This window comes from Eublepharis macularius, chromosome 16 (assembly GCF_028583425.1).
Source record: "Eublepharis macularius isolate TG4126 chromosome 16, MPM_Emac_v1.0, whole genome shotgun sequence".
Lineage (NCBI taxonomy): Eukaryota > Metazoa > Chordata > Lepidosauria > Squamata > Eublepharidae > Eublepharis > Eublepharis macularius.
In genome coordinates, this window is record NC_072805.1 from 32,397,056 (window position 1) to 32,424,243 (window position 27,188).

General features: G+C 42.8%; 1 protein-coding gene across 1 annotated transcript; it reads left to right on the plus strand.

Annotated features, from left to right (window-relative positions):
• The first annotated feature begins 716 nt into the window (after positions 1-716).
• Positions 717-25,487, plus strand: SLC7A9 (solute carrier family 7 member 9). The gene is made up of 13 exons (XM_055000624.1): positions 717-818; positions 5,383-5,512; positions 9,034-9,181; positions 10,148-10,390; positions 11,918-12,043; positions 13,810-13,909; positions 16,519-16,563; positions 18,387-18,510; positions 18,988-19,091; positions 20,788-20,884; positions 21,385-21,534; positions 22,148-22,322; positions 23,991-25,487. The coding sequence occupies exons 2-13, from the start codon at positions 5,405-5,407 to the stop codon at positions 24,053-24,055; spliced, it is 1,485 nt and encodes a 494-aa protein (XP_054856599.1). The 5' UTR covers positions 717-818; positions 5,383-5,404; the 3' UTR covers positions 24,056-25,487.
• The last annotated feature ends 1,701 nt before the right edge of the window (positions 25,488-27,188 follow it).

Sequence of the window (27,188 nt, forward strand, 5' to 3'; positions counted from 1 at the left end):
TGATGATCGTTAGTGAATTCTTAGACGGTGGGGTGTTTGCGTTTGGTTATTTTATAACAAAGGGGCTATGGATCAGTGGCAGAGCGTACATTTTGCATAAAGAAAACCTCCGGTTCAAATCTCCACTTTAAAAAAGAAAAATCAGGTTGTAGGCATGTGCCTTTGTCCAAGACCCTGCAAACTGTTGCTTAATAGAGTAGACAATGCTGAAATAGATGGAACAGCTGTGTGACTTGGTACAGAGCAGCTTATATGATTTTTATATGCCACCCAGGGCAGGGTCAGAGCTGGTGGGGAAAGGAAGAGTAGGAAATCTTAAAAATAAACTAACAGTACAATGCTTTCTCCAAGTCTCTGCAAAGCAATTGCCTTTACCGAGCTATTGATGCAGCCACAGGATGCACCGTTTAATCTATTCTCCAGATTCAATTTTTTTTTCTTTTGAAATGTACTAGAAGGCATTGAGGTCCTCCTAAATCACAGCAACCTGCAATTTTCTGGCGCCTCCGTTCCTTTGCACCGTGCAATCAAATACTTTGGTGCTTGGGCAGACCGCAAAGTGGGGCGGGGGGGGGGGGGAGGAGGAAGGGAGATGTAGAAGTGGGACAGGTGAATTAATTGGTCTCTTAATGCTTCTTGGGAGCATTCAGGTTTAATAATTACCTTTTATAACCTCTGTACTTAAGTGGCTGCTGTTTCCCAGCGGCCCATCTTTCAGACATGGACATTCTTTACCAAACGGCTATATAAATGCCCAGGGGAAACTTACTGGATATCACAGTCAGCTGCTGAATGGTTTACACGCAACACCTAACCAGGTAAGTGTGGTCCTTGCTGCCCTGAAAAACCTGCAAAAGAATCTATTGAAAAAATAGTGAGTTTCGCCATTGACTTTGGTATTGGCATACAAATCTTCAAAGCTAGCATTTCAAGGAAATGTCTCCTAAGTTTTTTTTTTAAAGGAAAAAAAATTGGCATAAAAGAACTCTGTATGTGGGATCGATATATGCAGCCTAAAGATTCAGCCAAAGGCTGTAGCCCTGTGGATACTTATTTGGAAGTCCCACTGAACTTAATGTGATTTTTGTCCTGAATAAATATGTATCAGATCAACCAGCCATCGTCTTCAACAGTTGCATGGTCATTTTATGGTGTTTTCTTCTCTGTATTTTTGAGGATTTTCTAATGAAAACAATAAGGAGTCTTGAGGCACCTGAAAGGTTAGCAAATTTATTGTCATGTAGGGTATTGCAAGCCCCAGTCCACACGTGAAGACCAAAACCACATGTTGTAAAGCTCTGGAAAGTTGAAACACAATTTTAAATTAATCTTCTTGCACGGTGTTCAGCTGATGCAGAAACGCTGTCCAAGTGCATCAAAAATTGCCTGTTTTTCTTTTTGCATCAGAATCTGATCTTTGAGACGTTAAAAACTGCCTTTGTTTTTCCCATATGAGAGACTTGATATTCTCACCTACTGATCTGCCTTTTCTGTTTTTTCACACATGAGCCCCCTACAGCAGAAGAAGCGTTGGAAAAACACTTTAAAGTGGCACATGTGAAAATTCTTCCAATGTGTTATCCACACTGGGGACATGCACAGAGAGAGCTAGAAACGGAAGAGCAGGGTGGGGTGAGGTTGGGGGTGTTATTACAAAATGAAGCCAGAAGGTCAAAAGAACCAAGAAATATATGCTGCATTGCCCAAATAGCGTGCATGGTCATAGTATGAGTTTGAGTAACTTCTTATGCTTAACAAGTTCTTATAGTTTTTAGTCTAGAAAACTACCAAAGGGACTTAAAAATGCTTGGCTTTGGTCCAGTGTTAATATAGCAAACATAGCTGCAGATCCAGAGGTGTTAGCCATGTTAGTCTGTAGTTGCAAAATAGTAAAGAGTCCAGTAGCACCTTTAAGACTAACCAAGTTTATTGTAGCATAAGCTTTTGAGAACCACAACTCTCTTTGACAAGCAGGCAGGCAGGCAGGCAGGCAGGCAGGCAGGCAGGCAGGCAGGCAGGCAGGCAGGCAGGCAGATAGATAGATAGATAGATAGATAGATAGATAGATAGATAGATAGATAGATAGATAGATAGATAGATAGATAGATAGATAGATAGATAGATAGATAGATAGATAGATAGATAGATAGATAGATAGATAGATGCATCATTCTTTTCAGTACATTCAAGGGTATCTCTTAGAATCTGGGTCTCCTTCCTACCCTGTCAACAATGATATGAAATATTTTCTGCTGAGGAAGAATGACTGGTCAAAGCCTCCTAGTGAGCTTTCTGACTGAGTGGGGATTTGAACTCAGGTCTCCTCAGTCTGAATGTAACCATTATGCCATCTCGCACCCCATTTACTGTTCTTCAGAGTCATCCTCTGCAGTAGTTTAGGCTCAGAGGCGGTCGCTGCAAACTCCCAAGGAGGTAATTTGTGGCCAGAATGGATGGTTTCCACATGCTGATCAAACTGCACATTCAGAAGGGTGCTGCTGCTGGCACCTCTGAATCCTACATGGATATCCCTGGAGGTGCCAGCTCAGGATTCCTGCGCTGCGTGTGTGCCTGCCACCCAAGTGACAACTGGTGCCCTCAACTTTAACAGTTGGATGGGAGAGGAGAGGAAATCCTCCCAGCAGAATAACTCTGGGCTGTTGTGAGTGATTTGCTACTCACCACATTTCCCAGCTGATTGGGGATTTTAACCTTGGCTTTCATATCCAAGCCAAACATTCTGTCTAGGGTTGCCACGTCCAAGTTGGGGAATTCCTGCAGATTCTGGGGGTGGAGTCTTGAGAGGGTGGGGTTTAGGGAGGGGAGGGGCCTCAGCTGGGTACATTGCCATAGAGTTCATTCTTCATAGCAGCCATTTTCTCCAAGGGAACTGATTTCTGCCACTTGGAGATGAGTTATAATTCCAGGAGATCTCCAGGTACCACCTGGAGGCTGGCAACCCTAATTCTGTCCCTTGCACTGCTCTAGTCTGATCTGAAATTATTTCATTGTGTGTGTGTGTGTGTGTGTGTGTGTGTGTGCGGCAGAGCAGCCCAGGTATCGAAAGAAAGGGTTGCCAACAGACCTGGATAAAAAGTCCTGCCCCTTTAATAGAAGCTTAATGTGCGAAGATTGGCAGCTGAAGGTTTTCATGGCAAGGAGGAAAATGACACCACCTGGTAAACAAGATTCCATTAAGCCTCTAGTAAAGGGGCAAGATAATTTTTCCCCCTCCAGACAGTTGGCCACCCTAAAAAGAAGGGACACGTTTAAGCAGAAAAGGGACGCAGGAAAGAGGCAGCCTCTTCTTGTGTTTGTTTCAGTCTGCTGTCGCGTTTGCCAGATGTGAAATGAGAACTTGGGGGGGGCGGCGTGTCGCAAGCATTAACAGCACAATCCTAAACAGAGTTACATCCTTCTAAGCCCATTGGAATCAATAGGCTTAGAAAGTGCACAACTGTACCTAGGATGGCACTGCATGTGCTCTGAAATGTATTGCATCTGAGGGCCAAGCTACAAGTGACGAATGACACTTGAACGGCAAGTGAACAGACTCATGTATATTCCTCCCTGTTCACTTGCGCTCCACTTGATCGTGTAGTGAGCGCAAGTGGAGCGCAAGTGAACAGGGAGGAATACCTGTGAGTCTGTTCACTTGCCGTTCAAGTGTCATTCATCACTTGTAGCTTGGCCCTAACTCTTCTGTAAGGGCACAATTCAAAGTGCTGGTGTGCACTATATGGCCTGGGACCAGAAACCTGAAGGACTGCCCATTCCCTTTAGGAACCTACCCAATAGCTATGGTCATCTTCCAAGGCCATGCTTTGGGTGTTCCCACCTTTTGAGATTAGGTACCAACCTGGAAGATGGTCTTCTTTGGTTGTGGCACCAAAACTCTAGAACTCTCTCCCCAGAGACACCTGCCTATCCCCTTCTGTTGTCAAAAATTGCCAGTGAATGAGGACTTTTTTGTTTGAGCTGTTCTCTCAGTGATCTTTCCTTCCTACCCTGTGTTTTAATTATTGTTTTTATGTATCTTATATTTTAGCTTGGCTTTCAGAGTTTTAATAATGTGATTTGTTTCATTTTAATAGTTTTCAGAATGTTTTATTACTGATATTTTTAATCTGTTTGCTGCCTCGGTTGCCCTGCTTAAGGCAGATAAATTTGGTAAACAAACAACTAAATAAAAGAGTAAAAAATAATTATTAAACTTTATAGTATACCCTTTGAGGCTGTATAAATACTCTTCCATTTTAAATCAGTATGAGTTTATGGTTATAGCAGTCAATTATTGAAGCAGTTTCTAAATACAACATGGAAAATTTTGATTTCAGTCAGGGATTGAATTGATTTTTTTCTTGGTGTTTTAAATCATGGTTTAAATTGCTGATTTAATTCAACTTGATTCAAATCAGTCACCTTGGACAAAAATAATTTGAGTTGATAAATATTCAGATTTTGTTTAAAATACAAATACAAAGTTATCTGTACAAATACAAAGTTACACAACTGCAGTTGTGTAATTTTTAATCAAATGGATGAATGTATGGAATAAATGTAGTTAAAGTTTTCTTCAGATTCCCCCACCCCTACCCCAAAAGTGGTAACTGTTTTAAAGCACTTAACTATGAAGATATCAGTCGTGGCTTTTTATAATTTGTGAAAATTGGGAAGAAGGAGCAGAGAAAGCAGGCTGTTAACTGGCTATTCTATTGAACAAGAAACTGATATTTTGATTACTTGCTTTTACCATTTGATTTAATAGGTTTGCTCATTGACAGCTTAGAATTTAAATACTGGATGTTCACAGCATTTTTCTTCAGTTTTCCTCACTTATCCAAAGATGCCAGAGCCTCTATAATTTGAATGCAAATGGCCACCAAAGCTGAAGGTTACCGTAACACATCAGCTACACATCTAACTGGCAATTGCAGTAGTGGCTCTTAGAGGAAAAGTTCAATGCACACATTTTTGCTCATTTACACCTAGATTTCATACCCCTCCAGAAAACGAAGGATGGCTTTCATGGAGCCACCATGTGGTCTTTCCTGTCCATGCATGTATTTATCCAAGCTGAAGGCTGCTTTGTGTTAACTACGCAACTGTATCATGTATACTCATTAACACTTTGAACAAGTGAAACCAGTTTTGTTGGTTTGTCTCTTTCATCTTGTGGGTTAATATTGGGCTGATTCCAAACCGTGGGATTATGCCCAAAGATGACCTTCAACTCATGGAAGGGCACGTCTGTGCACACTCCTTTCATAAGCAGGAAGGCATCTTCTGTAGGTGGAAAGATCCCTTTTGGATACATGGCAGGGATCCAGCTTGTTGTATTTGTATTTTTATAAATTATAATTCTCTTGGTGCTGGTTGCAGAGTTTGTTACTAATAAGCTGACATGGATGAAGAAAGCATAAGATGCAGAAAACGGAGCTCAGACCAGGGAGCTGATGATGGGCTGTCTATTGAAAGCAAGAAATCCAAATCCATGAATCTGCAGAAAGAGGCAAGGCTATTTGTTTTCAAAGCTGAATTTTGTCATATTCCAGGGTGGCCAAACTTGCTTAATGTAAAAGTCACATAGAATAAATGTTATATGTTTGAGAGCTGCAAGACATGAAGCATTGAAGTGACTTCAGAGGAAGAGGCGGGTTTGGGGCAGTGCCCTGAGAGTGACATCACAGGAAGGGGAGGGGGTTTGGTGCAGTATACTGGAAGTGACATCATTGGAAGAAGGTGGAGCTTGGAAAGTGCCATCAGCTGACCTTTAACCTGGAAGTGACATCACAGGACATGACATTACAAACATGTCATCACATCCTTGCTAGGAAGGAAAAGGAGGGAGGCAGGGAAAGGCATGGAAAGAGGGGAGGAGCTTGCCAGCTTGCCTATTTCCCCTCTTTCCCCGCTAAAATAAACTGTATGGCCACGGCAATGCTCAGAGACCTCCGGGAGCCACATGGTACGTCTAGAAGAGCTGCATGGGGCTCCTGAGCTGCAGTTTGACCACCTCTGTGGGTTTGATGCAACCTGGTTGTCAGCTGGTGAAAAAGCAAGGGTGTTCCCTTTGACTAAATTAAAAAAAAAAGGCTACACTGAAGATCTTGGGACCTGCCATAGATCAAAACCATGTGGGAGAAGGACTTCAATAAGGATGGGAATTTGGCTAGATTAAGCAAAAAAGGTGGCTGGATCCAACCCCATATATAATTCACACTAAAATTAACTGTTTTGAGTTGTTGCTTTACAAGTAATAATTCCTGTTTTAGCAATACCTCTGACAGTACATGCACATCCACCTTTACCTTAAGGGAAATGTATCAAAGACTTTTGCAGTGACACCCCAGTACCTGACCAATGTTACAGAAGACAGGGGCTCTTTGCTCTTTATGAAGACATTTTTTGTTGCCATTGCCTGGGGGAAAAACAGTTTAGCTGATACATACGTTGCTCTGTAGGTGTATTTGCCATGAATATACTGGTTATGCTGCAGTGAATAAAGAGCAAAGGGGAGTTGCATGTCTCTAAGTAGTAGAAAAGAGCAAGAGTCCAATAGTACCTATAAGACTAACAAAAATTGTGGTGGGGTAGGAGCTTTCATGAGTCACAGCTCACTTCTTCAAATCTGTGACTCATTAAATCTCATACTCTACCACAAATTTTGTTAGTTTTATAGGCACTACTCAACTCTTGCTCTTTTCTGCTGCTACAGACAGAATAACATGGTTACCCATCTTGATCTATGTTTGTAAGTAGGAAGTGGTCACATGCCAAGGAGAGACAGAATTGCGTCACCCCTCGTGCCTACCCATTTGCTCTCATAATTATAGACCTGTATATCCTATTCACTGCGAGACCCACATGCCAGAGCTAACCCCACTGAAATCAGTGGGATTTAGCACACATACTACATAACTCTGCCTTAGGTTGTAGCAATGGTGTACATGTGGCAAAATGTTCTTGCCTCATAAAAAGTGGAAATTAGTCCTAATCATGATTACTTGGAGATGAACCCCAGTGAGTTTGGTGGGGCCTTAGAATTAGATCCCTGGACTGTCCTTCTCGCTTCCTCCAGGAGGAATTCCTGCCCTTCACAGGTCAGGCAAAGGTGCCTCACTGTAAACAGCAAACCACTCGGCAGTTCCCGTTTCAGTGCAACAAACAAGCAATCCAAGTGCCCCAGTAATGTTTGCAGCTGAGTTAATTAGTAGAATGTCCGTTTCTAAAAGTGAAGAGAATCATGAAGGGCTGTGTAGTCCAGACAAAATCCCTTGGCTCCTTGGAATGTCTGGTTAATGTTTACTTGGTTTGACAAGTTGTGTGATTCTCATTACCTTGCATGTTAATGGAGATAACCCAAGAACCCTGTTTTGTCACTGTTGTTCCCCGTACCTGTTTTCAGGGCTTATTATAATTGGAATGGCAAGTGGTTGTATTGGCATTGGCTACAAAGGACCATTTGTGTTAAGGACCATTTATTACAGCACATTCCTTCCCCGTCTTGGAAAGCTGGTGATCCTTGCCAAAGTCTCGTGTAGCAACATCTTCCACATCAATAGCATGTACCAGATGCCGAAATTCAAAAGGACAGAAAAAATTTATTGGTTTAAAAATAGATTGGCCAAGCATCTATGAGGGAAACTACATGAGACGATCGGGTGTGTGTTGGGCCCCACAAGGTTCCCTGGGTAGTGTAGTCTTACAAAGAACAGCCACTTGATGTGATTCTTCGCTGGGGAGAAGAGTTGTGGGGGGGGGGGGGTTCTTTCTCTCTTGTATAAATGCAGCCCTGGATTTCCTGCCTCCTGTTATGTTCCCGCCTCCGAGCTCCTGGAGGAAAACTCAAGCTGAGGCTTTTTGCAAGAGAGACAATCCCTCCCATTGCTCTTCCCCCGGCAGAGAATCGCATCAAGCCACTGTTCTTTGTAAGACTACACTGCCCAGGGAACCTTGCGGGACCAAAAACATGAAGAACATGTGTCTGCTGTCTCGCGTAGTTTGGCTCTATGTGTGATCCTGAGAATGCAGATTGAAGTTTCCTTTTTTGCCCGGTAGGGGCACCTTCCTTCCAAAGTCGCTAAACTCCTGCCTTCTGAAGTTCAAGAGTCATCTGCAGTTGAAAATGGAATGCTGGACTAGATGGACCTTGCTTTGATCCAGTGAAATGGGTTCATCTTCACAAATGGAGCCATCTGGTTTATGCCATCGCTTGCGGTTCCTTGTCTGGGCTTACATTGTCAATGTTACAAGGCCTATATGTTTGTTCTTTACGGGTGCTCATTCTTTCCTGTTTTGCAAAATGTATGTGCAGCTAAGTGCAACAGTTATGAAAAATAATTAAAATAGTACCATACTATCTCTGTAAGTGCCATCACAGAAACAAAAAACAAAGATAGAATATGCTGAATAGAAAAAGTGGCATAAAAATAGGCTAGATCTTACAGCTTCATGTCAAACAAGTGCCCCCCAGCACAAGTGTAATCTTCTACCCCAAGGCAGAGAGTGCAAGGCAAGAAACATCACTGAGAAAGGGGTAGAGAGTTGTATATTAGATCTCCTTATGGCTGGCAATGTTGCTTCCACCTGGGATAGAACCAGGTGGAACTTGAGTAGCGCGTTGACAGAACTTAATAACAACAACAACATTCGATTTATATACCACCCTTCAGGACAACTTAATGCCACACTCAGAGCGGTTTACAAAGTGTTATTATTATCCTCAAGACAATCCCCCGGTGAGGTGGGTGGGGCTGAGAGAGCTCTGAGAAGCTGTGACTGACTGAAGGTTACCCAGCTGGCTTCAAGTGGAGGAGTGGGGGATAAAACCTGGCTGGGAGGTTCTTAGTGAGGTACAAAAGCCTTTGAAGCACAGCTGTCTTTGCTCAGTTATGCTTATCACCTGCCTGCATGACCCTAGGCTAGGCCTTGACTTCATGTTTGTTTGTTTTGCTCCCTTATCCTGTTGCTTATAAAATATTAGAATATCAAACCACTGTTAAATTCACTTACCTCTCTTTCTTTTCCAAGGTGGGTTTGGTCAGTGGAGTCTGTGTCATTGTTGGAACTGTGATAGGTTCAGGGATCTTTATTTCTCCCAAGTCTGTGCTGGCTAATGTTGAAGCAGTTGGACCTTGTTTAGTCATCTGGACAGCCTGTGGAATTCTGGCTATGTTAGGTAATTTCTTTCTTTCTTTCTTTCTTTCTTTCTTTCTTTCTTTCTTTCTTTCTTTCTTTCTTTCTTTCTTTCTTTCTTTCTTTCTTTCTTTCTTTCTTTCTTTCTTTCAAAACATGCATTTATTGTAATATATCATTTCATGTTATGGTTGATTACTTGCTAGTTCAAGACAGCCCAATATTTGCTTTTCTTCACCACCCTTTATTTGTCATCCTCTGAATTTGAGGTAGTCTTTGACAAACAAGTGATGGCATGAACGCTGTCCAATATGTGCTGCTCAGACTAGAGGAGCAGTCCCAAATGGGATAATTACAATCATCTAAGAGAAAACTGCATTTTCCCAGAAGCTCAAAGGGCTGGATTCCCATGGAAGATTTCCATGTGCAAGTAGATGTGCTAAAATGACTCCTTGCTGTCTACTTGCACTAAATGAAAGCAATTGTCTCTCTTCTGATACGCTTTCAAAAGCAAATCATAGAGGTATTGTTTCATTATGCCGTATGCACATTTCAGTTTTATTAAGCACTATCGAGATTGATTGTTACTGCAGCCCTTATGCTATTGCTTGTACAAAGGGAACTGGGCAAAGTACTTTTTTTGGAATAGTGAAGAAACTCAAGTTATCCACAGCAAGTGCTGTATCTAACTGGAGGTACTGTCTAGCTCTACCTCTCACAATAGTGTTTAACTGGAAACAAGCAAAGGAGTTGCTATAGGGGGTCCCATTAAACTCTGGTGCCCCTTACGATGAGAACTCTGGATAAGACAAACTGAAATCAAAGTTCTTGAGAGGCAACTGCGATTGCCTCTCCGCAGCCAACATGAGAGAAGTCTTGGCAGCAACTTAAAGACCAACGACTGTGTTGTAACATAAGCTTTTGTGTACAGAGCTCACCATCAGGTGCATTGAAACCAATAGACTGCAGCTCAAAGGTCCTTTCCAACTCCCTTTTTTTCTTCCCTCAGGGGCACTGTGCTTTGCTGAACTTGGCACAATGATAACCAAATCGGGAGGGGAATATCCTTACCTTATGGAAGCCTATGGGCCAATACTCGCCTATTTGTTTTCGTGGATCTCTCTAGTTGTTACAAAGCCCAGTTCCTTTGCCATCATTTGCCTCAGCTTTGCCAAGTACGCATCAGCTCCATTTTATCCCGGATGTGACCCTCCTGTAGCTGTCGTCAAGTGTTTGGCAGCTGCCGCCATTTGTGAGTATTTGGCTTTTGCCTAGCTGGAGCAGAGGTACTTGGCCATTAGCAAGATGTGCTTTCTGGAGACGACTGCGAAACGCACAGGCGGATGAGGCTGGCTTTGCACTTGGGCAAAACTGTGGGTCCACCTGACACCAGATGCCAATCAGCTTGTCACCCGCCGGTGTGATGTGAATTGGCTGTTTGCTGATTCCCTCATGCAGTAAGGGAAACAAGAGTATGTGGATCTTCAGATACTAATGTACACCCAGGGACTCATTCACATCGCAAGGTGCATCCGGATGCAAAGCTTTCGGTGTGATGCCCATGCCTGACGCATAGTGTACATGGGGAGGTACATTCATGTGTGTCTCACAAGGCATCTCATGATGTGGCACCTCCATCCACTGTCTCAGATACTTGCACCCAGACACCTGATGAAGACATTTCTTTTTACCCAACCAGGAGTTCCTGAGAAGGAAACTAAATGAAAAGTCAGAGTGGTATTGAAGATGTCTCTTTATTGACAATGATGCAGCAGTGGTCAGCACTTCAATAAACCAAATAGGATCAAGTTTAGAAAAATGTCTGGAACATTCCTCCAGGCACACCAGAATATATAACCTCTCTTCGTCACTATATGCACCATCTGTCTAACCACTATATTCAGTCATTTATAACCAATATAATACAGTAGCATTCCTTATTCAGTTGGGCGATGAATAACTTTTCTAGCCTAAGTGAGTGTCTAGTATAAGCATAACTTGTTTACCAAGTGTACCGTTACTCTCTTTACATGCCCACTAAGTCCAATTCAGCATTCTTCAAGGATATCACTACATTCAAAGAGGAGAGAGTGTGTCAATAGTTAGCGTCAGTAGCTTTTCATTCTTTCCCCCTTCTTACCACACAACACACAAAGGTACAATGATATTCCTAATGAAAGGAGATGTCTAAAAAGACAGCTTCAAACTGTCTATAATTCTACCCTGGCCATGAGCCTTTGCTCTCTACAACATCTCAGAATGTGTCTTTTGAGACACAAGAGCATCCTACTTAAACACATAACTCTGCCTGTGTGCATATGAACAGCCCTGTGTGAGACCCATGCTCCATAGATTTGTGTGTTCTGATTGACAGAAGTGTTATGGCACAACATTTAATTTCATCTCTGCAAACAAACACTCAGACCTCTGTCAGCCACTTTTGACAAACCATTCCTTGGGGTCTCATTTGCTGGCCATTTTCGCTCTTGGTTGCACTATATATTTTCAGCTACTCCAACTTTAGTATTCAATTAATATGGCAAAAGGATGTTAATAGTGTGGACAGCACTATGTTATTAATAGTGTGGATAGCTCTTTGTTATTAATTTTGTAACAAAATAATGTGGCATTTGGGGGAAAAAACAAAAACAAAATTGTGCTGAAAAGTGGAAAAAAACCAACCCAGTCTTCTAAATATTTTAATGAATGAAGATCGGAGTCTTGTGTGATCTGATTTGATACATTTCTGATGAATCTCTGTTTTTGTATTTTTTCTTAGTGACCATTTCTCTAGTGAATTCTCTGAGCGTGAAGTTAGCAAGCTATGTGCAGAATTTTTTCACTGCTGCTAAAATGGTGATTGTTGTCATTATCATCGTCAGTGGACTTGTCCTCCTTGCTAAAGGTATGTTAGTCTTTGCATCGCTATCACTAGATTATTTGCAACAGCTTTTTCTCCCAAAATTGGGCTTGGTTTGAAGGAGAGGTGGCTTTCAGTGTGGGAAAGTACCTATTTATCAACTTTATCATAGCCAGTTTTGTGTAGTGGTTAAGAGCGCAGGACTCTAATCCGGAGAACGGGGTTTGATTCCCCACTCCTCTGCTTGAAACCAGCTGGGTGACTTTGGGTCAGTCATGGCTCTTCGGAGCTCTCTCAGTCCCACCCACCTCACAGGGTGATTGTTGTGGGGATAATAATAACACACTTTGTAAACCTCTCTGAGTGGGTGTTAAGTTGTCCTGAAGGGCAGTATATAAATCGAATGTTGTTGTTACTACTACTACTATTACTACTACTGTGGGAGAACTATAGGAAGTGGGCTCCTGGGAGAGAATAATGTTCGGGTTTGTTCAGTGCATAGTGCCTCTTAGATAAGTATGTGCCAGCAAGTCACTACCAATTTATGGAGACCCTGGCAAGGGGCCTTCAAGGCAAGTAAGAAGCAGAGGTGGTTTGCCATTGCCTTCCCCTGCAGAGTCTTCCTCGGTGGTCCTGCATTCAAGAACCGACCCTACTTAGCTTCCAGGATCTGATGAGGTCGGGCTATACCACACCAACTTCCCTCCCAAGAAACATAAAGGGGGACGATCACTTCTTCATGGTCTTTGTGCATCACATGGACGAGCGTACAGAGTTTAAGCCTTTAGAAGCAACATTTCGATGTGGGAATCTTCTCCCCTCAGGCATGTAGCTCAGACTGCATGTGCCTAAGGAAGCACAGTCGCACCTTCCCTCACAGTCTCTTCTACAATGCAAGAGTGCACTGCAACAACTTTGGCACCTGCTGTGGGGAAGGTGGGTGGGACATGTGAATGCACAGGTGGCCGCTTGAAATACAACTGCTACAGATAAAGCAACCTGTCTGTTCTGCTCCAGTATGTGTGTAAAAGCTAGCTTCAAGCTAGGGGCAATTACCACTTCCAAAAGAAAAAAAGAGACAGTACTAAGATCTTGAGAAGGATAATATAAAAGCATTCTTGAAAATAATTTGAGGCTGATCAATTCCAGATTGGCAGTTGTGTTTGTCTTTTGCGTGTCCTGTGGTATGGGCTTTTGTGAGCCAGAACCCACTTCATCAGAGGCATGAAGTATTGCACTTAGTTGGCATATATATTCGTGTGTGCATGTGAGCCTGTATCTATTGGTGTGTGTGCATGCAGGTAAATACATACTTCATGCATATGGTAAGGTGGATTCTGGCTTATGGAAGCTTCTGCCACAACACACAAGGTAAGATGCCATAAGATGCCACTGGATTCTTTGTTATTGTTTGTGGAAAATGACTACATGTGATAACTATGGCATTATTATTAACTGAGGCCAGCCACTTATTTTTTTGTTTAAGGAACGAGATTTGTGCCTTTGGTATGCCTGGAGAGTATATGCCCCATTTGCTGTGCAAAATCAGTGCACTTTCCCCAAAATTACAGATACTGCAGAAGATAAATCACGTGGTCGGTCTGAAATGTGGGGGGCATGCACAACAGTATCCCTGGGGGGAAAGACCATATGCAAAGATCTTAAAATCACTGTTCCCAGGCAAATATGACATTGATATAAAAATAGCAGAGAGTCGTTCGGTGCTGTAAAAATGAAAGAACTGTGGCCCTCTTCGTCAGAGGCATTAAAAGTTTATGTATAAAGTATTGATGTAGTTTGTTTGTTTGCAGGAAACACACAAAACTTTCAAAATTCATTCGATGGCCCCCCTCTTTCGGTGGGTGCTATTAGCCTGGCTTTTTATAATGGACTCTGGGCATATGATGGATGGTAATACGATTTTATTACTGTTAGCAGTTAAAGTATAACTGTTTGTTATCAACAGATAAACTTTTAGTGCCTGATTTTAATCTTTACTCGTCATACTGTCATAAATTCTGGAAATGCTGGAGTTTGCTTTCTGGCTTCTAAGAGTCACAGCAGCAAACACCTGGGGAAAGGAGCTTATCTGAAAGAGAGGTTGATTTCAGCAGCAGCTTTGAATTTGCTTTTTACTCTTACCTGTGTTTTGTTGCTGGTTTAGATTGTTTTAATTGATATTTCGTTTTCTGTTATGTGTTAATTTTGTAAGACACCCTGAGCATTTTTATGAACATTCACATCCAGTAAATAAACATATATTATTGTGGGATCCACCATGGCTGTATAAATATAATTCATTAGGTACAAAATGGAAATACAGCTTGGGATCAGTGTACCTTAAGAATTGCCTACTTTCTTATGAAGCTTATGAAGCTACCAGACCATGGGCCAAGCTACACATGACGAATGACACTTGAACGGCAAGTGTATTTCTCCCTGTTCACTTGCCCTCCACTCAATCCACTTGCCGTTCAAATGTCATTCGTCATGTGTAGCTTGGCCCCATGACAGTACTCTTTTACGGCCCTGTTTTGGGGGGCCCTTCCATCTGAGGCTAGATGGTTAGCAAGCTGATAAAAGGCCTTCTCGGTTGTGGTACCAAAACTGTGGAATTCCTTCCACAGGGTGATTTGTTCATCCCCATCTATCATCAGTTTGGTCTAGTGGTCAAGAGCAGCAGGTCTCTAATCTGGAGAACCGGGTTGGATTCCCCACTCCTCCACTTGAAGCCAGATGGGCACCCTTGGCTCAGGGCTAAACTACAAGAGACGAATTACACGAGGATGCTCACGTGAAAGGAGTTGCAATGTTAGCTAGGAAGCTGAGTTTTAAAAGAGATCAGAAGACATTGTCAATTTCCCCTCTCCTCTTTCCTGAGCCAGCAGAGATCACTCCTCAGAGGGTTTATTTCCTCTTTGCCTCCTAGAAGGGGGAGATGAAGCTGACAGAGCCTTCCAGAGGCAAAGAGGAAATTAGAAAATCCTCTGGGAAGCGATCTTTGCTGGCTCTGTAGAGAGGGAAAATTGACAAAGCCTTCCAATCTCTTTTAAAACTCAGCTTCCCGGCTAACATTGCAACTCCCTTCACGTGCATGTCCTCGTGTAATTCATCTCTTGTACTTTAGCTCTTAGTTGCAGCTCTCTCAGAGCTCTCTCAGCCCCACCCACCTCACCGGATGATTGTCGTGAGGATAATAATAACACACTTTGTAAACTGCTCTGAGCGTGGCATTAAGTTGTCTTGAAGGGCAGAATATATAAATCAAATGTTGTTATCACCTTCTGCCATGGCCGAAGAACTTTTGCTTTTGGGACCAGTGTACCTTAAGGATTGCCTCCTTTTCTTTTGTCTGGCATTCCCTTACTGACCCTCCTTCCTGTTTTGAATTGATCGTTTATATATATTTTTGTTAACTTTTCACTATCTTGAGAGCCCTAATTGTGTGGAAAGGCAGGATTTTTTTTAAAAAAAATCAGTGTTCTGTATGCAACTCCCCCTTGGTTAAATCATATAGTACCAAATACGACTGCTGCTATGTCCATCAGACTGGGAAAATAGCCATTGTTTCCATGGGTGATTGCTCCAGAGGTACTCAGGGGCAATGTCCCATCCCTGATGTGGATGCTTGGGTCAAACAGAGCTATTTCTCCCCACCAGCCTCTAAGCGGTCGCTTGTGGAAGCAGAAGGCTGAGAAATGGGAACATCATTGGAATGGTGGTACAAGCAGTGCAGGGCTGGGGCTGCATGGCAAAGCCAAGCATCTCTGGTTAACTACAGGCCTCGGTCAGCAGATCTCAGGCCTGCTCCTGAACATAAGAAACTGGCATGTCAAGAATAGGCTGGCAACTGACTTGTTGACGTACTTCTGTCATGTAGGGTTTTTTGGGGGGGAGGGGGAAATATGGAGGCAGTTTTTAAGCATGGGCACCCTTACTTATTGCTAGAAGTAGTATCGCCTAGATATAGCTATACCACCTCAGGGAGAACTAGGAACTGGAGACTATCATCACAGGAATAATCTCATGGGATTACACTAGCCTCAAATCACCTTGTAAACAGGGCTTTTTTCTGGGAAAAGAGGTGGTGGAACTCAGTGGGTTGCCCTTGGCGAAAATGATCACATGGCTGGTGGCCCTGCCCCCTGATCTCCAGACAGAGGGGAGTTGAGATTGCCCTCCGTGGGGCCACCAGCCATGTGACCATTTTCAAGAGGTGCCGGAACTCCGTTCCACCGCATTCCAGCTGAAAAAAAGCCCTGCTTGTAAATATCTGACCGAGTCTATTTTTTAAAAAATTGAGGTTAAAAAGGCATACTAAGTAAAGGAAATTTAAGTCTTATCAACAACAGTGTTACAAAGGCTGCAGAAAGATGTTCTGATTTCCAAGTAAGCAGTTTGCTGCTCGGTGCATGTTTACCCAGAGAGGAGACCTACCAAGCTCTATGGACCTGCTTCTAAATACATAGAGATGGGAGTGCAGCCTTGAAAAATGTTTTTTGGTGCTTCTTTTCTTCCAGGAATCAGCTCAATTATATCACAGAAGAGCTTAAAAATCCTTACAGGTAAGAAAAACACAACTTAAGCAGCCGAAACAGCATTTTTATATCATACCCATCTGGTTAAGTGTTCTGTCACTTGTGTGTTTTAGTTTTGTATTTGTTCAGTCCATTGGTCTCCCCTATACTGGCAATATATTCTGTTTTTTTTAAAAAAGACTTCCTTTTTTATGCTATATGGGCTGAAATCTGAAGCCATACCAGGGAGTGGTAGTGGATGAGATTCTATCGTTCCCTTTATGCCATTTGCCTGTTGAAAAGATCATTTCTACCCACCTGCTCCAAACTGCTTTTACCTGTATGTTTTCTCCAGCAGTAACAGGAGCAGTAGCTGGAGGGAGGGAGGGAGAGAATTTTTCAGTGGGGAAGGTGTTAAGGTGTTCCCTCCTTCTTTGGGTCCTCAGCACTTGCCAGACACCATCAAGCAGCCACTCTGTAGCTTAGCAGAAAGTGGAGAGACGGGGCCTGTTTCCACCAGCCTGCTGTGCTCAGATCTCTCCCCACCCCACTCCAGCTGCTCTGCAGGAGAGACAGGGAGGACCAAGAGTCTCGCTACACATGAGATGCCTTGGCCGTGTGTTCATCAAGTGTAGGGAGATGCAATGTTAGCTGGGAAGAGTAGTTTTAAAAGGCACAGCCAATGGAGATCGCTCCTCAGAGGGTTTGTTAATTTCATCTTTGCCTCCCTAAAGGCTCTGTCAATTTCACCTCTCCAATCTAAAACTATGGGATGGCAACCAAAGGGCAGTGAAGAATGGAAATAGGCTGGAGCTGCCTTCCAAAGTTGGACTTGGACCTGGAGAGCTTATAATGGGCTGAAGTTTCCCTTCTGGCATTTCATAGCCCCTTCACACAGCTCCAGTGTATAGCAAAGTCTTCGCCCTGCTGCTGGCTTTGTCTTTTAAGACTACCCTTCCCGACTAACATTGCATCTCCTGACACGTGTTCTTCACATGTCAGATGTCTCATGTAGAGTGACCCTAAGTTTGTTCCCTTTCCTCCTGGGCCTGTTTTCACCACTCTATATTTCATACTTCTTCTTTTAGCTGCCTTGAGTTTTTCTTTTGGAAAAGTGAGATAAAAAAATAATAAACAGCAGGATATATCCTACCGCTCAACTGAGAAAAGTTGGAAGTCTGTCTTCAACTTAAGTAGATATTGCCCAATGGAAATGCCACTTAGGCTGGAGCAAGACTCCCTACCAGCCTCAGGTAGAATATATGCCAACACGTCCCCCACTGAGTTCCTTTAAAAGATCATGGAAGTCTAGAAAATATATAGCCCATCCTGGGTCTCTCCATAGACATGAACAAGCAATATGCTTTCTTACCGAAAGAAGGACTCGAGTTAATTTTCAATAATGCATTTGTGTGTGTTCGTTATACTTCCCTCGAGGCAGCTTGCCACAATTAAAACAATCCAGCGTAAAAATGGAACACGACGATCACATAAAATTCCAATGTACAAAAATATTTGAGACTTGTTTAATAAGAGCAGGCTGTAGTGATTAGACTGTTGGGCTAGAATCGGAGGAGTCCACGTTCAAATCCCCGCTCTGCTGTAGAAGTTCACTGGGTGACCTTGGGCAAGTCACAGGCTCTCAGCCTAACTTCCTTCACAGGGGGGTTGCGAGGATAAAATGGTGGAGAAGATAACAATGTAAGTTGCTACGAGCCCTCATTGGGGAGAAAGGTGGAGTATAAATGAAATAAATATTGCTCATTCATGTTTATAGAAAGGCATCAGCTATTTTTCTGAAGATGCTAGCAATTTATTTTTCTAAACAATAGGGGGAATAATCTGATAGTATATGTCTGTATATTATTCAGGAATCTACCTCTGGCTATCATTATTGGAATCCCACTGGTCACCGTTTGTTATACTTTGATCAACATTTCATATTTCACGGTTATGACAGCGACAGAACTTCTGCAGTCCCCAGCCGTTGCTGTGGTGAGTTGTTAAACATGCCAAGAACTTTCTAAAACCTATTTTTACTTCAGGTCTGGGTTCAGCTAGTGGAAATACAAACCTCTGCCTTTACGGTGGCTTCAGGTGGGTAGCCGTGTTGGGCCGATTCCACATGGCTTACCTTATTCTGCAAAACAGCGAAATCTCACAAGAAGACACTTCTATCGCTGCAGTAAAGACACTGCAGTAAAACAACAGGATCTGAGTCCAGTGGCCCCATAAAGACCAACCAGATTTTCAGGGTGTAAGCTTTTGAGAGTCAGAGTTCCCTTTTCCCCATACCTGAAGAGGAGAACTTTCACTCTCAAAAGCTTATACCTTGAAAATCTCGTTGGTCTTTTAGGTGCCACTGGACTCAAATCCTCAAATGTTTTATAGCGGCTGTTTCTCTACATACCTCATCAGCTGGCTGCTAAAGTCTTTTAAAACTGTGCCTTGTTTTCATTTCTCCCTTCACAGACATTTGGAGACAGAGTTCTTTATCCTGCTTCTTGGGTGGTTCCTCTCTTTGTGGCTTTTTCAGCCATCGGGTCTGCCAATGGCACTTGCTTTACTGCTGGCAGGTAAAACTCAAAGCTATCGGACTGGATACGCATCTCCAATATCAATATACAAGTTAGTCTAAACACATTTCATAGGATTTAGATTGCAGGTATCTGTGCAGGGGACTGAGAACACTGAAATGGCCTCATTACATCAGACAGCCTCAGTTCTCTGGCTTCCTTTCACTTTCTTCGATGGCGGGAAGGTGTCCACCGGAAGGAGGCTTTCTCCCATTGGACCCAACCCTTCTTTCTCCAACAGCAGTCAGTCAGATGCCCAAAGAACCCCCCAAAGCAGGTTCATGTTGGAGACTCAGTCAGCAAAGAATTCTTAGTTGTCCTTCACAGGTCACAGGACATGTGGTGACATCATCCTGTTTTCTAAATACACAATTATTTAAAATTCTAAAATAACATCAGCAGTTTTCTTCTTCATCAAACGGCAGTCATTATTCCTAGCTCCTCATACCCTCCTGTATTGCACAGTTTTTATATCAATGCTTAAACATGGGGTGCGATGGAGGGAGTCAGAGACCCTGTCACGCTCCTACTGGAGCCAATGAACTGTTCACTGCACCTTCACATTAGCTATGTAGGATCGCTCGTAGAAGCCAGGAAGCAGGCAAACACACAATCATGCTCTTACTCCTGGATATACTCAGCATTGCCTCTTTATTTTTCTTTGCAGAATAATCAAATGTTTTCGGTGTGCAGGCAGAAGAAGAAACAAGCAGGCTGAAGGCAGAAGAGTTTATTAAGGTGTTTTGATTCCTATGCGTTTCGCCTTGAGCTTCTTCAGGGGCGTCTATTATAAAATGCCATGAGAACAAAATATGTCAATTAAAACAATAAATAATAAAACTGAAAACATTAAAATATCGTACAAGAAAACCCATCCGAGCATGTTACAAATTTACCTAGAGCAATTTTGCTTTAATGTTTTCAATTGCGTAGGGAGCAAAAAACCTTAATAAACTCTTCCACTTTGCACCTGGTTGTTTCTTCTTCTGCTACTAGTGTGGCCATTGTTTTTCCATGTTCAGGAACATTTTAAAAGGTTGTTTAGATTTTGTTTCTGGGCTTTAGGTGGGGGGGAAGGTCTTTTTCAATCAATTGTCCTCTCTCCTGCCTCCATTTCCTCTTACAAATCCATGTTATGATTTAGCTTTTACATTGCTTGTATTCACAAATGTTGTTGGGGGGTTCTAGACTGCTCCTCCTCTAAACCCAACAAGACAGAATTTAAATAATGTGATTAAGCAAATGTGTATGCCCTTCTATCAAGTGGCAAAGCCATGACCATGGTTTCAGTAGACCACTTATTAAGCTGGTCATCTGTGTCGTCTTGCCAAGCAGTGAAGCAGATCTTGTCCTACCACTGCACCTGATCGGAAGTCCAGGGAAGCAGTGGGATGATAAGGATTTCCTTATCAACTGGGCATCCAGCTTTGTAAGTGGTCTCGCACATTCTGTGGTAAGTTACCACATGGTAAAGGGTTTTGTGTGTTATCCATCACAAACTCTACAGTGCTGTGGCGGGCACACCTCAGAATGACCTCTCATATCAAAATACTAACCAGCCAGATATAGTTTCAGCACATTTGTTTTGCCCTTACATTTTCTCATTCTACAAACTATTAAAAGTACTACATTCTTGTCCGTCTTTGCATTTGGGCTCCCCATCCAAACAGCTAACCTCCGAAATTTGTTTCACTAGGCTTATTTATGTAGCAGGTCGTGAAGGGCATATGTTAAAGGTGCTGTCCTACATCAGTGTTAAGCGCTTAACTCCAGCGCCAGCAATCATATTTTATGTAAGTATAATTTTTGAAGCATCTCAAGTAGACCTGCCAGCAAAACGGAACAGATTTCTACTATTTAGCCCTCAAGTTTTGTTGAAAGCTCTGAGATTAGATGCCGACTCCTGATAACACAGAGAAGTTTTAATATAGAAGTCTTTTATTGGAAAGCCTCCAAATATTAGGAATACAATTTCAAACTGGCTGGAAGACAGGCCTATTTATTTAAACAACAGTCAAGCTATGCTTTTCATGGGAGATCCAGAATTAGATGGCTCAATATATTTTTTCCCTCCCCTGCCCCAGGACCACAGACCCAACTCAAACTACTCTCCTGGGCTGCTTAAAAAAATGTCTGGTAATCTGATCATGAATCTCCCGCAAGCGATTTGATCCTAAAACTAGCCTTCAGTAAGCAGCATGAGAATTACAATTCATATTTGTTCCATCAGTACGTAAGTATTAGCATAGCTGCTACACTGTGAAATTATTCTTCCATCTTCTTTTGGTTCTAGGCTGCAATAGGCATCATTTATATCATACCCGGAGATATCGAAACTCTAATCAACTACTTTAGCTTTGCCTCTTGGATATTCTATGGCTTGACTGCGCTGGGACTCATTGTTATGCGCTTTACAAGAAAAGAACATGAAAGGCCCATCCGTGTAAGTGTAATGCCCAGAAGACATTCCTCACCTTCATTGGTTTGTTGTTTGCGTTGCAAAATGGCCACTCTGGGTTCGGCACCTATAAAGTAGCCTTAACCCGCTCTAAACAGTAGTATTGAATAGCATCTTTGTAAATTAGGGTTGCCAACCTCTAGGTGGGAACTGGAAACCTCCCAGACTTACAACAGATCTCCAGACCACAGGGATCAGTCCCCCTGGCAAAAATGACTGCTTTGGAGGGTGGACTGTATGGCATTAAACCCTGCTGAGGGCCCTCCCCAAACCCCACCCACTCTCCAAATCAAGTTTACTGTAAATTCTCTTGAGACTTTTATCTGCTTTCCTGTTGTCCATGTGACCCCATTTCCTATTGTTCTAAATATTCTACATTAACCTCTCAAAAAACTCCATGAGCAACATTTCTCCATGCCTTCTGCAACAATGGGAAAAGACCGAAGAAACCATGCAAAAATGGTGGGTGTGAACTAAACTGTTTAATTTTTTCCATCTTGAGGATCCCAATAACCATCCTTGGCAGCTGGCCCCATCAGTTCCAAGCCAATCAAGGACCCCAACCATCGCATCACAATTGTGTTTTTCTCTTCCACAGGTGCCCCTGATCATCCCCATCATTGTGACATTAGTTTCCATTGTGCTGGTCCTGGCACCGATTATCACTGCTCCAGAACTGCCATATTTGTACTGCGTTTTGTTTATTCTTAGTGGACTTATCTTTTATGTCCTTTTCATTCATTTTAAGTTCAGTTGGGCTCAAAAAATTTCAAGTAAGTAAACATTCTTTAAAAAACAACAGGGACTTATATGTAACAAGGATGAATTTGTGACAATGGCAGGAAATTGTGTGTGTTGCTACAATGTGTTCTGGTATTTTATTACAAATAGAATCATACTAATGGGGAAAAAAACTATATAGCAAGATCTTCTGGATTTAGCAATGAAGGCTAAATGTTCAGAGGCAGTGTAACCAGTGCTTTTTTTCTGGGAAAAGAGGTGGTGGAATTCAAGACCGCACAATGACATCACTTTGGGTCAGCTGGAACAAGGGGGGAGTTTTTTAAAGTTTAAATTGCCCTTGGCAAAAATGGTCACATGGCTAGTGGCCCCACCCCGATCTCCAGAGGGGTTTAGATTGCCCTCCATGCCATGCAGAGGGCAATCTAAACTACCCTCTGTCTGGAGATCAGGGGGCGGAGCCACCAGGCACGTGACCATTTTAAGAGGTGCCGGAACTCCGTTCCACCACGTTCCCGCTGAAAAAAAGCCCTGAGCGTAACTCTGAATAGAAGTTGTTGGGGAATATGAGCAATGAGACTATTGCACTCCTGCCCTGCTCCCAGGCTTCCTGGAGGCATTGGGTTGTCCACCATAAAGTGGGACTACACAGATCTTTGGTCAGAGCTAGCTTCATTCTTCTTAAGGTCTTATCTCTGAATTACAGCATATGATTGTTTCACAGCAGACTTTACCATTTTTTTCTTGGAAGGCCACTTGTTCTTTAGAAAGCTGCATGGCAGGTAGGAGCCCTGCCAGGTAATAAATGGCTTATTCCAGGGACCCTGTGGGGCATTAGCACATGACCCGCTTGCCACATGCCAAGAAATAATTGCTCGATCTTCTGGCTACAGAAAATAATGCATTTTGCCCACCTCCCTTCAAGGCAGCTGTCTTAATGCAGCCCCCACTGTAGACACTGGTGGAGGGGTCATAACTTGCTACTATTTTCTCTGATTTTTTTCCCAGAATGAGATTTGCACACACAGTTTGATGCAAGGGTGGCAGAGTAAAGCCTCCAGTGTCATTTGGGGGGGGGTCTTCTGGTTCTGTGAATGCTTCAATGAATGCCAAAGATCATTTTACCTCCTCTGAGAAGACATTTGAAACATTGACTGAAACATTGTAAATGAGGATGCCTTCACCCCTTGCTCAGTCACCATGCCAACAAATTGCAATTTCTCATTTCATCATGTTGTTAAAACGGTTGTATGAAATCAGCCCACAGTCTTGACAAGTTAATACTAAGCATATAAACTGAACAAAACTAGAGCTTCAGGGGGACAAAAAAATTATGGTAGTTTCATAGTGCCATTTTTGGAACTGGTGGGTAATGACCCTCTAATTTCTGGGAATGACATTGCAATTAGATTGGTTTCAAAATTATTTGAAATGCTCAGCATTAACCCCACTCCATTTGGCCTCCTTATACAGCAGGAGGCAATGTTACCTAGAAACAGAACTTGGTGGAAGGGAAACCAGAATTTTCTAAATCCATTTCAACTTGGTTGTGGGGAAAGTGGAAATGCTAAAAGCTTTTCCAATCATCTTTGGATTTAAGATAAACCATCTGCAAAAGGAAAAAGATAAAACCCTGCAAATTAGCAGTGTAACATGTATTTCTAACGAAGTCAGTAAACACTACAATTTCTGTATTGCAGGGCCAATCACCATGCACCTTCAGATGCTTTTGGAAGTTGTGCCACCAGAAGGAGTTACAAAATAACGTCTATTTTTCCAGTTCTTAAGGAAGGACCCTGGAATCGGAGCTGCAGACAAACTGCACTGCATACCAGGGTGTAGGACTACAATACTCTCGAGGATCAGTACCCATTTGTGAGGTGGCCAAGCAGGCCGAAAAAGGTTCAGCTTTGCTCTGATCAATTCACTTTTATTGTTTTCAGTATGCAGAATTCAAATGTTGGTAATACTGTAAGAAAATACTTGATGGAGGCAGAGGACCCTCACTGCGCTTGAGGGTTTCCGGGCCTGAGATTTGATTTCAACTGTATCAAGACTGTACAATGGAAATGCAGTTCTACTGCTAGTAAAAGTCTGAAGTCTTCAACAAGGCCAGAGAACACAACAGGTAGTATCACAGTGCCCTCTATCAGCAAACAAACATGGAAGCAAGGAAATAAAATCTCACAGAGGAAGGTCAGGTAAATGAGTGTCAGAGATATGCATAAAGGCACAAATCCAGAGGAGAGCTAAGGTAAGGTTATAAGGAGGACGAAGGAATGTGATCAAGGACTGGTACTGATTGCTGATCTTATAATATTTGTTCTGGAAGCTGAAAATCAAAAGTGTTATGCAGAAACAGTCACAGGCTAAAAGTCCTGTGGAGCAAGAAGCTTGAAACGGATTATGGCAATAGCTTTTTGCCAGTGTGGTAGCTGCTGCATCCCAGCCTCAACAAAGATTGCAAGGTTCTGTCTCACAAAGCCTAGGGGCATATGGTTCTGGTACCATGCTCGCAGAAAGGAACTTCAGATGCTGGTTTGGGCCCATAGGTGGTACCAAGTGAACTACAGCCACCTACACTTTGACTTGTCAGTAATGTCCGTGGCTCTTTTAGCAGCAAGGAAAGCATGCATACCAACCAGTAGATAGCCAGCAGCCTCCGAGAGAGTGATCCCTTCCTATCCTAACAGAGAACACAGACTTCATCAGATCCTTGACTGTGCTGCCCTGAGCTAGGGCTAATTAGAAATGTCTTCACTGCTGGCAGGATTCAGCCTCACCCGTTTAAGTAAATTATAACTGAAAGGGGTGCTAGTCAAAAGACCATAAACTTAGCAGGTGGGATCCTCTGAGATCTTGAAAACCACCCCAGAGATACAGCATACTGCAGGTCACGAGTATGACAAGGCATTCCATCGCACTTTGTAGTCTGTATTTGAAATTATGCATTTAACTTTTTATACTTTGGTAACCATTAAATGTCATTTTAAGTTAGGAATGTACAAGTCTGGCAGAGGGGTACACGGAAAGTTGTCCATACCTCAGCTATCCTTTGCTAGGTCTGAACGTTCTCAGCACTCAATAACCTAGTGTTGATTATGCAATAGAAATGTTGGGAATACTCTCAATGTGTGTATTAACAGTGTTATACTTTCTATATAAATTAGTAAATTGCTCCTGCAAACTTCAAAACATTAAAGATGGATTTTAAACATGTTTGTTGTTTGGAAGGCAGTCCTCACATGCTTTCGGGGCATTTCATCTGGAAAGCCAAGCATTTTTTAAAAACTCAAGTTTCACTATATAATTCTGTCCATTGGTAAACTATTTTTCCATAATTACAACTGGCACTGTAATGCCAAACATGCTGAGGCAAAGGTCTGACATCCTGTAGCAGATTTGTTTCCCATAAAAACAAACAAACCCTGACAAAGCACTTGTGGGAAGTTGCAAGTTTTATCAAAGGAATTTCACACTTCCTGCTTCGCTTTTCTGCTTAATGTGCCCCCATCCCACTTTTCCATCTATGGTAGGGGATAAAAATACAGACAATCTGTAGTGAACGAAATTGCTGTTAGTCATTTAACACCTCCACAATTTGGGCCTGAAATAATCACAATCAAGTCTGGCCTACCAATATATCCAAGTGTACCAAGCTAGGGTTGCCAAGTCCCCTTATCCCCCCAGCAGGAAGTTGTGTACCCAGCACTTACCTTCCTGGTGCTTTTGGCCTGTGTGGCCCCACACCAGCATGATGTCACTTCTGGGAAGTGAGGTCATTGCACAAGGTTAGGGAGTGTGCGCGTGCTTTGCTGCAGGCAAATTTTGGCCTCAAATAGGCCTGATTTGGCCCATTTGGGGCTCAAACCAGCCTTCTGCAAAACACAGAAGCATTCTTGAAGCAGTGTGATGTCAGTGTTGTCATTGCGCTGGCCCCAGAAGTGTTCCCGGGATGCCCATTCCCTGGCCTTTCCTCTTGCTGGCCAGGTAAGTGGCAGGGGGTGAAAGGTGGGAGCAGGGGATCCCCTGCCCTCACCGGGGGAATGGGATCCCTCATACCAACTGCAGTGAAAAAGGTAACTCAGCATCAATGTGAAATTCCCAGGCAAGATCAGCTACTGTAACTTGTTTATTTTTTTTTAACTGAGAGGCACCTGTACAGAGATACCAGTGCAACTTGCTCACTTCAGGACAACACAGGAGTTTATTGATTTAAGCATTTATATCCCACCTTTCCACATTGCCCAAAGCAACTTACAAAATGATTTAAAAATTTCCAAAAACCAAGCTAAAATCTCTCCCTGCCTCCTAAAAATATGCCTGTCCTTAATACCCGCTCAAAAGTCCTGCAGCACCATCTTCAAGGAGAGGGCTCCCCTCACCTCAGGAAGCACATTCCACAAAGTGGGGCCACAATGGAAAAGACCTGGGCTCTGGTTCATGCCAGATAGGCCACCCTAAAATGTGGGACAACCAACAAATGGCTGCCTGAGCACCCATGGAAGGAGACGGTCCTTCAAATATGTGGCTGTCAAATCATGAAGGGCTTTAAAGGTCACGGTCAGCACCTTGAATTGAATCAGGAAACAAACCAGCTGCCAATGTTGCTGTTTCAAAATGGGTAATGTATGTTACTGGCAGCTAGCCCCTGACAATAGTTTCCAGGTTGTCTTCAGGGGCAGCCCCATGTAGAGGGTGATGCAGTAATCCAACCACGAGGTTACAGAAGCATGGAACAGCGTGGCCAGATCTGATGAGCCCAGGTAGCGAGAGCTGGTGCACCAGATCAGAGGGGGTTTCCATAAGGATCAATCACATCCTCCCAAGAAAAAAAAACCCACTTTTTTTTACTCGTTACAATCTTAAATCAGCTAGCAATAACATAACAATTTGTC

What these genes read in the sequence shown, in the direction of transcription:
- SLC7A9 (XM_055000624.1), top strand. Translation starts at nt 5,405, where the DNA reads ATGGATGAAGAAAGCATAAGATGCAGAAAACGGAGCTCAGACCAGGGA. An exon ending in CTCTGGGCATATGATGGATG is followed by an intron (nt 13,910 to 16,518) that starts GTAATACGATTT and finishes CTTTTCTTCCAG; the next exon opens with GAATCAGCTCAATTATATCA. An exon ending in AGTCCCCAGCCGTTGCTGTG is followed by an intron (nt 18,511 to 18,987) that starts GTGAGTTGTTAA and finishes CTCCCTTCACAG; the next exon opens with ACATTTGGAGACAGAGTTCT.